This window comes from Marmota monax, unplaced genomic scaffold, assembly GCF_021218885.2.
Source record: "Marmota monax isolate L192 unplaced genomic scaffold, Marmota_monax_Labrador192_F-V1.1 WCK01_AAM20220418_F8-fsc00035, whole genome shotgun sequence".
NCBI lineage: Eukaryota > Metazoa > Chordata > Mammalia > Rodentia > Sciuridae > Marmota > Marmota monax.
In genome coordinates, this window is record NW_026691961.1 from 10,875,035 (window position 1) to 10,886,840 (window position 11,806).

Genomic DNA, 11,806 nt, shown 5'->3' on the forward strand with positions numbered 1-11,806 from the left:
GGCTCACCAGGGCAAGACCTACACCTTATATTTCACTTTTCCTTTCCCCCATGGCACAAAATGACTTCATGGTGGGCACTGGCTGAATTTTCAGTAACTGAGGCATTGGAAAGGATTCCCTAGGACACAGGCTGTGCTGACAGCCCTCTATAGTGAGCTCAGTCCACTCCCAACACTGGCATATCACAGGTCTCAGCTGCAGGCTGCCAACATCACCATCACTTAAACACTGAGGAATCGGACCCAGCACCGTGACCTCTCCATGGGGATTGAGGGAGGAGACACAAGCACCTATGGGAGGGGTGCTTTAAAAAACAAAACCTCCGCTTCCAGTTGGGAGGGCAGGGGTTTGTTTTCAACACTGAAAACAGTTCTAGGGGTTGGAATGTGCGGCTGAGTGGTAGAGTACTTGCCTGGCATGCAAGAGGCCCTGGGTTCAACCCCCTACCCCTGACACACACTCAAAAAGAAAGATATTTATAAAATTTTTTTTCAAGCAATAACAGTATAAGGAAGTTATGTAGAAAAATGGAGGAAAACAATAGAAAATAAAATAGCTAAGAAATGAAAACAGATGCCTATGTGGAGAGGGACAGATGCTTATCATAAGGCTTACAGAAGTTGCACTGTGCAACTTTTTTATTTTGATACTTTTTTATTTTTATATTTTGATACAAGGGATTGAACCCAGGGGTGCTTCATCACTGAGCCACATCCCCAGCCCTTTTTCTTTATTTTTTTTTTTAATTTTTTAGTTGTGGAGGCACACAATACCTTTATTTTATTTATTTATTTTTATGAGGATCGAACCCAGTGCCTCACACATGCTAGGCGAGTGCTCTACCACTGAGCTATGACCCCAGCCCCCTTTTCATTTTTTTGAGACAGGGTCTTGCTAAGTTGCTTAGGGCCTAAGTTTCTGAGGCTAGCTTTGAACCTGTGATCCTCCCGTCTCAGCCTCCCAAGACTCTGGGATTATAGGCATGTGCCACCACGCCTAGCAAACTTAGTGTGTGTGTGTGTGTGTGTGTGTGTGTGTTGCTAAGGATGGAACCCAGGCCCTCATGTGTGCTAGGCAAGTGCTCTGCCACTGAGCTAAACAACCAACCCTGCTATATTTTTCTTTTTAAAAATTTTTTTATGTATTAAGGATTGAACCCAAGGGCACTCTACTACTGAGCTCCATTCCTAGGCCTTTTAAAAATTTTATTTTGAGGGAGGGTCTTGATAAGTTGCCAAGGTTGGCCTTGAACTTGTCATCCTTCTGCCTTAGCCTCCAAGTTGTTGGGATTTCAGGACTGCACCACCATGCCTGGTCCTAATACGAATTTTAAAAGTCATATTATTGAAACAACATGCCAGGCATGGTGGTTCATACCTGTAACCCCAGCAGTTTGGGAGGCTGAGGCAGGAGGATCACAAGTTCAAAGCCAGCTTTAGCAATTTGGCAAGGCCCTAAGAAACTTAGTGAGACACTGTCTCAAAAAATTAAAAGGGGGGCTGGGGATGTGGCTCAAGTGGTAGCGCGCTCGCCTGGCATGCGTGCGGCCCGGGTTCGATCCTCAGCACCACATACGAAACAAAGATGTTGTGTCCGCCGAGAACTAAAAAACAAATATTAAAAAAAAAAATTCTCTCTCTCTAAAAAAAAAAAAAAAAATTAAAAGGGGATCTGGGGTTGCAGGTCAGTGGCAGAGCACTTGCAGAGCACATGTGAGGCACTGAGTTCAATCCTCAGCACCACATAGAAAAATAAAGTTATAAAAAAAAGGTTTAAAAGGGATGAGGGGGCTGGATGTGTGAGGCACTGGGTTCAATCCTTAGCACCGCATAAAAATGAAACAAATAAAATAAAGGCATTCTATCTACTTTTTTTTTGGTGCTGGGTGTGGAACCCAGGGCCTTGTGCATGCAAGGCAAGCACTCTACCAACTGAGCTATATCCCCAGCCCCTGTCTATCTACTATTACAAAAATTAAAAAAAAAAAGGAGGGGGATGGGGATATACCAAAAAAATAAAACAAAACAACAACAAGGAAAGAAAGGGCTATCCAGGGCACCAGGGAGGCCACACCTGTCAGAGACTGCTGCTTGGCTGCATCCCAGACCTTCACGGCTCTGCCTGCTGAACTCGCCAGAACGCCATCTGTGGTGGGGTGAAATTGCAGTACTTCCACTGGCAGCGCTTCAGGGCCCAGCACCACTCCAGGCGCTGAGGGGAGGGCCTGGCCAGGACCTGGCAGCCGCCACAGCTTCACCTGTGGAAGAACTGAGTTTGTAAACCAGGGCTGCCCCTGGCCCCAGAGAGGTCCCATGCTGAACAAGGCCAGTCCACAAAGAAAACACCCTTTGGCTGGTCAGGGGTACCTCACCCACCTCAGCTGTTTGGGTTGGGGGCTGCATATTCTATGTCCTGGGGAGGGAGGGAACCCAGTTCAGAGCTCACAGGGTGTGACCAAAGGCTGGTCAGAGTGGTGACAGGGGCTCTGCTGTCCCCTTCAGTCTCTCACATCACCCAGACTCCTTCCCTTGGGCAATAATATGGTGTAAAGGCTAGTCACCACCATAGCTGTGGGCAGGCACTCAGGGCCCAAGGGCCTGAGGAAGGGGAGCAAGTGAAGACCCTGTGGGAGTTCAGAAAGTTGGGGTAGGTGGGACATGACCAGCTCTTCCAAATGCTCCACTCACCGTCCTGTCAGCAGAGCCCGTGCCCAGAAGGAAATCATCAAAGGGAGAGAAGTCCAAGTCAGTTACCAGGTCTGTGGGGGAAGAATGTATGAACTTGCTGTAATGTCCTGTTTCCAACTCAGCAGAATCCACCCCAGGCCGGAACCAAAGCTCAAGTCTATGGAGGTAACACCTTCTTCCCAGACAGAGGTAAAAGCGAGAGCCCTTCTAGATACCATGGGAGCAAATGCCCTCGGGCCCTCCTGCGACACATGTCCACCACAGCCTTGCTGTCCCAGGGTGGTCAAAGGCATCAGGAGGCTCACAGGAAAATGAGCAGGAAGCTCCTCAGGTTACCAGGCATCTGTGTGGACATAGTGGCCCAATCCAGGCCTCTCAAGGCAGCACAGACTTCAGTTGCAAAAGGTCCCAAGTCACCCAACAAATACTTCCTTGGCTGAAGCAAGCAGAAGTTAGTCTCAGGTTGCTGGTACAGGACATGGGGGCACTCAAAGTCAGCCAGAGTCCAAAAGGGAAACAAGGCTGGTGATGTGGGCTGGAGCTGGAGGATGGGGAGGGTGGACGGTGGACAGGACTGTGGGCCAGCATCCCTGTTACCTGCCGTAGGGCTGAGCAAGACAGTTTCCTCATAGCCAAAAGAGACAAGAGAGGATAGCTATGGAAAAGCACCCCTTAGATAGCCCTGCCTGTATTCCCAGCCAGCAGGCCCACACTAGCCCTGGGCCCAGAGGCAAGAACCCCTGCTACCCTGATCTTGGGGCTCCTCTCTGGGCAGGGCAGGTGTTAGGCCAGAGATAGCAGATGGTGTGGGCAGCCTGGCATCTCCCACTGGAAAGGGATGTGGTAACATAGCTAAGTAGTCTGAGTGCATCTGCACTGAGTCCTCACCTGCACAGACTTCATCAAATCTTTATAGGCAGTAGGCAACATCGCCCCAATTGGAGGATAAGGATACCACCACCCAGAGAAACACAGCTATCAAGGGCGTAGGTGTGGCTGAAGGTCACAGTATCTTACCCCAGCTGGAGCAGGTATAGGCTCCAGCCTCTATCACACCACCCACACCCCAGGACCACTGAAGGTGTCCCAGTGGCCCCACCTCACTGGCTGCTGGACTAAGGGCAGACATGCCCCCGAGATGAGAAAATGGAAGAGCCTCTGCAGGTGGGGAGCCCCCAGAGGCAGAGCAGCAGCCAGGGCCCAGTCTCTCCTACCAATGGCACTTATGTGAATGACACCTGGTACTTCCAGGGCAGGTTCTGAGGGAGCTGGAGCTTAGCTACCCCATAGACGAGTGGTCCAGCATCTGTTTATAGAATGCTAGTGATGGCGGGGCTTACCACCTTTCAAAGACATTACCCACCAACTTGGGTGGCTCCACCATGGATACAAAGCATCGAGAAGTAAACATGAAGCCAGGCCCAGTGTGGTGCACACCTGTAATCTCAGCTACTGAGGAGGCTGAAGCAGGAATATCATAAACTCAAGGACAGGCTCAGCAACTTAGAAAGACCTGTCTCAAAATAAAATTTAAGAAGGGCCAGGGATGCAGCTCAGTATACAGCACCTGTCTAGCATGAGACCCCCTTGGTTTGAACCCAAGTACCACCAAAAAAATATATATTCATACACACACACACATACACATACACACACACACATGCACACACACACAGGATAAGTTATGTTATAAGATGAATAAGGTAGAAAATGTGTGATCCTGAAAATCATGGCACCTGGGCAGGACTCATGAGTCCACTCAGTCCATCTGTTACAGTGGGAAAAACTGGGCACTAGAGCAATCATAATCCATATACTCAGTTATCTTAGTTGATCTATTTAATCCCCAAAATGTAGAGGAAAAAAAAATCACAAACTGCTAATGTTCTCAATCAAAAGCTATAACCTGAACCAGGCACAGTGCACACCGATAATCCCAGAGACTCGGGAGGCTGAGGCAGGAGGATTGCAAGTTCATAGCCAGCCTCAGCAATTTAGCAAAACACTTAGCAACTCAACAAGACCCTGTCTCTAAATACAAAAAAGGAATTGAGATGTGGCCCAGTGGTTAAGCGCCCCTGAGTTCAATCCCCAGTGCCAAAACCAAAAACCAAAACCCCCCAAAACAAAAGCTACAATGTGGACAAAAACAAAAATGTAAAAAATCTTGGCCCTCATGGTCCGGTCTCTACTGGTATCTTTAGATTAGCTCTTATTACTCCAGTACTGAGAACTGGTTTATTATTAGTCATTATTGCAAGATACAAAAAAAAAAAAAAAAAAAAAGACCTTATGCCAGACAGTGGCAAATGCCTGTAATCCCATCTTGGGCAACTTAGCAAGACCCTGTCTTAAGATAAAAAATAAAAAGGGCTGGAGATGTAGCTCAGTGGTAAAGTGTCCTTGGGTTCAATCCCCAGGACTGAGGGGAAGAAAAAAGGTAGGGTATTACCTACTTTAGCATTTCAGGACCACACAGTCTCTGTCAACTACTTCACTCTGGGCAGGAGGTATAACTCGGTGATACAGCAGGTATTTGGTGTGCCCAAGGCCCTGGGTTCAATCCCCAGCACAAAACAAAGCAAAACTACTCAACACCGCAGTTAATACAAGAAAGCAGCCCAAACTGCAAGTCAGTGAATGGATAAGGCTATGTTCCAATAAAATATTTATGAAAACAGGTGGCTGGCTGGATATGACAACAATGTACAAACGTCTGCTACAGAGGCAGAAGGTAGATCAACAGTGGCCTGAGGCTGTGGTGCCTAAGGTGGAAGCAGATTAACTCCAAAGGAATCTTCTGGGGGAGGATGCAAACATTCTGAAACTGAACTGTGGTACACACAATTCTAAAACTTTGATAAAAAGCATCAATTATTCACTTAAAACGGCAATGTTTATATAGTATGTAAATGATGCCTCAATAGTTGTTTTTAAAAATTTAGATCAGGGGCTGGGGTTGTAGCTCAGTGTGAGGCCCTGGATTCAATCCTCAGCACCACATAAAAAGATAAGTAAATTAAATAAAGTATTCTATCCATCTACAACTACAAAATATATTTTTAAAAAATTTAGATCAGAAAACACAGATGAAGTTAGGCACAGTGGCGTACTTCCGTAATCCCAGCAGCTCAAGAGGCTAACACAGGAGGATCACAAGGCCAAAGCCAGCCTCAGCACCTTAGCAAGGCCATAGGCAACTTAGTGAGACTCTGTCTCTAAGTACAATACAAAAAGGACTAGGGATGTGGATCAGTGGTTAAGTGCTCCTGGGTTTAGTCCCCAGTACAAAACAAAAACAAAATACAACACAGACAACTTAGCACCTAGTATTCTGGATAAATATTGGCTATGGCTATTAATTGCCTTCATTGTCACTATCAGGATTCCTGCAGTGAGCAGCCTACCCAGTCAAAGGATCAAGGATCTTCCCCACTTCCCTTATCCCAAGGCCTCCCAATAGGCTGCCAGGAACATAGCAGAGTGCTTGGGCCCAGAGCTGCTGCAGCTGGACAGAGGAGACAAAGCCAGTCTGGCCAGTGTTGCCTTGTTCTAAGGAAAGCAAACTGTTTCCTCAAAATGGGCAGGCTGCCAAGCGCCCTAGAAGCAAGCTGCAGCAGACATCAGCTCTGTGTGAGGGCCTACCTCTGACCCAGCAGCCCAGCGTGGCCACCTCCTTGGAGGGCCCTGAGTGGCCTGACTGCAGAGGATGCCTGGGGTGAGAGGTGCCCCATGGGGCTCCAGAAGATACAGGGCTAGGAGGCACACAGGAGTAAATCCCCCACATCGTGTCTCTGTCCACAGTGACAGAGAGCCAACCTAACCCTGAAGTGCACACCTCCCTCCTTCAGGTTAGAAAACCTGGAATGTCCAGCTCCCCACCTCTCTTCCTGGGCCAGAATTCTAAACTAGCCTTCTGAGTCCAGCCACTTTGCAGAACACAGTGAGGACTATAAGCCATGGGACCAGGGGACCATGGGACCACATGTATAGCAATCCCTGACCCCAGGAAGGGCCAGTTCTAGGCTTCCTGGGTCAAGCACCCACTCACCTGAATGACAGCCCAGGTAGGCCACATGTCTCTTGTCTTCTCCTTGGCCTTCCAAGGCCATGATGCCCAACATACCTGTTAAGCAAACACAGGGCTCTTTGACTCTGAGACAATGGGGACTACCTACCTCCCTGCTCAGGGCTCCCAGAGGAGATAAAAACCAAAAACTCAGCCTAGGACTTCTCCAGAGCCTCTATAAGTTCATATCCCTTTGAACATAGTGGCCCAGAGTTAGGTTACACCCCACACAAGAACCATCTGTGCATCAGATACACAGATGCCACTGAAAAAAAAGAGGTTTTGTTTTTCTTACATTGTGAGCCATATAAAAGATCAGCTTTGGGCTGGAGATGTTGTTCAATGGTAGAATACTTGCCTAGCATCCATGGTTTAATCCCCAGTGCCACAAAAGAAATAAAAAATAATAATAAGGTCAGTGTGGGGCCACTGGCTGCCACCTCTTCCACCTTTACCTGGAAAAGAAACCAATACCCCAAAGTAGAAGTGTTGAGTGACTAAGAGAGAGGTTGAGGCTAACAGTATATATAAATCTTTGGATACAGCTCTGCCTAAAGCTCCTGACTTCTCAGACAAGCCAAAAAGGTTATCACGAACAGCCAAGGGTGTCCCAACTCATGCAAGGGCTTTTTAAATCTTTGCACTCTTATTAACCCCAGCTACTCCAGGCCCACAGACAAAAAATAAGTAGCCCATGGGGAGGGCGGGAAACAGAAGCATCAGTCCTCTTTCTACCCTCCTGGGCATACTCTTTTTTTTTTTAATATTTATTTTTTAGAAGCAGTTGGACACAATACCTTTATTTTATTTATTTATTTGTATGTGGTGCTAAGGATTGAACCCAGGGACTCGCACGTGCTAGGCGAGTGCTCTACCACTGAGCCACAACCCCAGCCCCTGGACATACTCTTGATGACCACAATCACTGGTTTATATAAAAGTACACTGTATTATCAGGATCAATAGTTTATAATCCCAGTGACTTGGGAAGATCTCAAGTTCAAGGCAAGCCTCAGTAATTTAACAAGGCCCTGTATCAAAATTTTAAAAAATAAGTAATAAAAAAGACTGGGGATGGCCGGGTGCAGTAACGTACACTTGTAATCCCAATGGCTTGGGAGGCTGAGGCAGGAGGATCACAACAAGTTCAAAGCCAGTCTCAGCAACTTAGTAAGGCCCTAAGCAACTTAGTGAGACCCTGTCTCAAAATAAAACATAAAAAGGAGGGGTTGAGGAGTAGCTCAGCTGGCAGAGTGCTTGCCTAGCATGGACAAGGCATTAGGTTCAATCCCAGGCCAAAAACAAAAAAAACTGAGGATGCAGTTCAGTAGTAAAGTGCCCCTGGGATCAATTCCTAGTACCTTAAAATAACAACAGGAACACCTTAATTAAAATCAATCAGGGCTGGGGTTGTAGCTCAGTGGCAGATCGCTTGCCTTGCATGTGTGAGGCACTGGGTTCAATCCTCAGCACCACATAAAAAATAAAATAAAGATAGTGTGTCCATCTATAACTAAAAAAAAATTTGAAAAAAAAAATTGGGCTGGGGTTATGGCTCAGTAGTAGAGCCTAGCACGTGTAAGACACTGAGATCATAAAAATAAAGGTCCAACAACAACTAATAAGATATTTTTTAAAAATTGATCAGATTACTGCATACCAACTAGTAAGCAGGTGTCTAAGGCCCTGTGAGGCACTCATCTGAGCCCTTTTACCCCAAGACACTCCAAATCTCTGGTCTGCCAAGTCCCATGTCCTCCCTGTAACCAAGTCCACCCCATACCTGGACGGTCAGAGTTGAAGGCAATCAAGGTACAGCTCGATTTAATCTGGTTCCCACATGAGGGGGTGGTTCCTGCACGAATGTCATTGATCCAGGCCTGAAAATAAAGAATAAGAAATGTGTGGTAAAGGCCAGATTTCTACTCAAGACTAAAGCAGTGGGCAGAGGAAAACTCTACTCTAAAGCTGCAGCATTAGAGATGCATTATTTAGCTCAAACCCTGTTCCCATTCACGCAGTCCTTTAGGAAATGCAAAATGTTCTTGAAATAACCTAAGTCACTAAGGGGGGTGATTTTGCTTATAAGTCAGTTCCCTAAAAAGGATGAAGAAGCTGTCAGAAGGAAGCCTATTTCTTTCAAAAGGGAAGGAGGGAGGGAGGCAGGAGGAGGAGGAGTGAGTAGCTAAGACAGAAGACGGCTCAGCTTCCCCAGTGGTGCTGCTGAGGGCTCTGCCAGGGTTCAGGGACCCCTCCAAGCACTGGGAGAAAAGCACCCATTCTCAACAGGGAAAACTGAGGCTTGGCCTTATCAGAATATGCCCTTCCATTAAGTGTCCTAAATGAGTGAACACCTTACCCCCACAGGCATGGGGTGCTTTTTTTGAAACGAGATCAACAAGGCCCTCATATTTCCTCTGTTGGTGTCAAAACATAGCTCCTTGTTCCTTCCTGCCCCAATGACAGAGCACTCAACTTCCCAGTCCAACCACCTGCAGCATCACACCTAAATTTCTTACTTCAAAGTTCACTTGCCACCAGTAAAATATCAGTACCATCTTTATTTTTCCCTCCCAATTCATGTTTACCATACAAGCATAATGACAGACAGTCTCTCTGAAAAGGAGAACAGACTGCCTGTTCTCCTGTCTCCCTAATATAAATTCAAGTTTTCACTGCAATCTATGGTTCCATTAGGCGCCCCTTTCTGCACTTTACCTTGCTGGACTGAGACCCACTCAGGAGTAAGCACCAGGGCCAGCCAAGTACTCTCCAGACCCCCTGAGGAGCACTTACTGCACTGCCAGCAATGGTCTTAATGCAAGTTTAAACACTAAAAACTTCCCTCTGCCTTTCAAAGGGTCCCCACTGCACTGAAAACAAACTCCAACTTCTTCCACAGCCCCTCAGACTTGGCAGAACAGCTCTGCACTTAATTGTCACTATGCTTCCCTGATCACTGCTCTCCATCCACCTGCCTTCTTTTCAGTCCTCCACCAGACTCTTTCTCACTTCTCACCCTTTGAGCCTCAGTTGAAATCCAGGCAACCTTCCCCATCACCCTACTGAAATTAACCCCCACATCATCACCCTCCATCTTTGCTCCTCATGAGTGTCTTTCAATGCACTTATTAAAACTTGCAATGTGGCCAGGTGCAGTGGTCCATGCCTGTAATCCCAGCAGTTTAGGAGGATAAGGCAAGAAAGAGGAGTTCAAAGCCAGCCTCAGCAAAAGCCAGGATTTAAGCAACTCAGTGAGACCCTATCTCTAAATAAACTACAAAATAGGACTGAGGATGTGGCTCAGTGGTCCAGTGCCCCTGAGTTCAATCTCCAGTACCCCACGCATCCCCCAAAAATTGCAATGCCCTTGTATATTTCTCTGCTTGCTGGCTATCTCCTTCATGTGGCTACCAGTGAGAAAGGGAAATGCGGTTGCATTTCGGTGGCCCTGGCTTGCTTTGGGCCGCGATTGGGCCACTAGAGATCAGTTCCTAAACCCAATTATTCGAGGACACTCCCAGGCCTTCCAAATAACACGGGGAGTAGCAGACCAAGGTTGGCATCATCCGTGCAGCACATCCCTCATCAGACCTGTTGCCCTGCCGGAGGTCAGAGGTACCCCCACACACAGCACTCGGCTCAGCTCTTCCTCTGAGCTCCACCTGCTCTGGCTTCCCCAGGCCCCACCCAGGCTCCGGCAGCATCACCAAGAGTAAAGGAAGAGCTTGAAGCAGAGAAAGGAGGAAGCGCTGGCGGAAACCCGAGGGAGGGCCCGCTTCTGGCCAACGGCGCCCTTCTACAGCTGCCATACTCGGACTCGCCCAGGCCAGGGAAAGAGACGCATCTCTCCCTCAGCCTGGCCCCGGGCAGAGGCGGTCCACGGCGGTCCACGGCGGCGGGGAGGAGCGGGCAGGCTCCAGCAGCTTCCAGATCTCAGCTCCCCAACGAGGCCGACCGGAAGCAGGGAAGGGAGGCAGCCTCGCAAGTCTCAAGCCTGGCCCCAGTCGCAAGGGATACTTCGCCTCAGAGGTCCCAGAGCTAGGCAGGCGGGCCAGGCAGGCCGCCGGGATCACCGAACAGCGGGGCCACGTCTGCCCTCCTAGCAGCGACGGGGCGGCCCGGGCGCCTGGGCCTGAAGGGAGAGCCCGGGGGAAGTAGGGCTGGGAAACTTGGCAAGCCGGGGCGTCCACTGAGGGGCCGGCGCAGGGGGAGGGCGGCCCGAGGGGGCCGGTGCATGGGCTCGGGGCCAGCGGAGCAGGCTCACCTCGCGGCGGGGCAGCCGGGCCTCCATGTGCCGGAACTTGGACACCTTGAAGCGGTTCATGGAGGCAGAGACCGTTTGCACACAGCTTGGGTGACCCGGGAGTCAGCTCTCAGGTGCACGCTCAGCAGCCGCGACTCCAGCTGCCTGCTGCCCCACCCGCAACCCTTGGTCCACGGCCACTCCCTGAGCGCCCCCGGCCAATCGTAGCCGTCTGCGGGCTTCCTGACCACGCCCCCAACCTCTCTCTTGGAGCGCGCGCGCCGTCGGCTCCGCCTCCCTGCCAATGGCCGCTAGGTTGTCCGCGAAGCCACGCCCAGATGCCGAGGAAGCGCCGGCGCGGGTGGGTGGTCACGTGCCTTGCGGCTTTTTGCCGGCGGCGGCGCGCGTGGGGACCTGGCTCAGCAATGGAGATTCTGCGGGCAGGATTTGTCCCAGGAGGCTTTTCATTGTGTTAGGCGTCCCTTCCTGCACTACCTGCCTCCTCAATTAGGGAGGGCAGAAATTAGCGATTCCGGAGACAGGAAACCCGACTTAGGGGGATATAGTTCGGTGGTAGAGTGCTTGTCTACCGTGCTCCTGGTCCTAACTTCGGGCCGCAGCAAAGAGAAAAAAAAAAAAAAAAAAGGATAAGCCTTTGGCCCTAGGTAACACCGATGTAAATGACAGAGGGGAAACTGGAGCCCAAGTCTGACGCGTATCCCTGTCCTCAGGGCCTACTCAAAAGCCTCTGCGTCCTCTTCATCCTGCTCAGGGCAGGTGGGAGGGTGAGGGGCTTCAGCATA

At 49.3% G+C, this 11,806-nt stretch overlaps 1 protein-coding gene across 1 annotated transcript in view; it reads right to left on the reverse strand.

The window, feature by feature from the left end:
- Coro7 (coronin 7) overlaps positions 1-11,203 on the reverse strand; it is a 55,464-nt gene extending 44,261 nt beyond the window's left edge. The window contains exons 1-5 of the mRNA XM_046444245.2: positions 11,025-11,203; positions 8,541-8,637; positions 6,740-6,814; positions 2,689-2,759; positions 2,075-2,258 (exon numbers count right to left, since the gene is read on the reverse strand). Of these exons, the coding sequence (XP_046300201.1) occupies positions 2,075-2,258; positions 2,689-2,759; positions 6,740-6,814; positions 8,541-8,637; positions 11,025-11,084 (487 nt within the window). The 5' untranslated portion in view covers positions 11,085-11,203. The remainder of the gene's footprint in view (positions 1-2,074; positions 2,259-2,688; positions 2,760-6,739; positions 6,815-8,540; positions 8,638-11,024) is intronic.
- Positions 11,204-11,806: the final 603 nt, after the last annotated feature.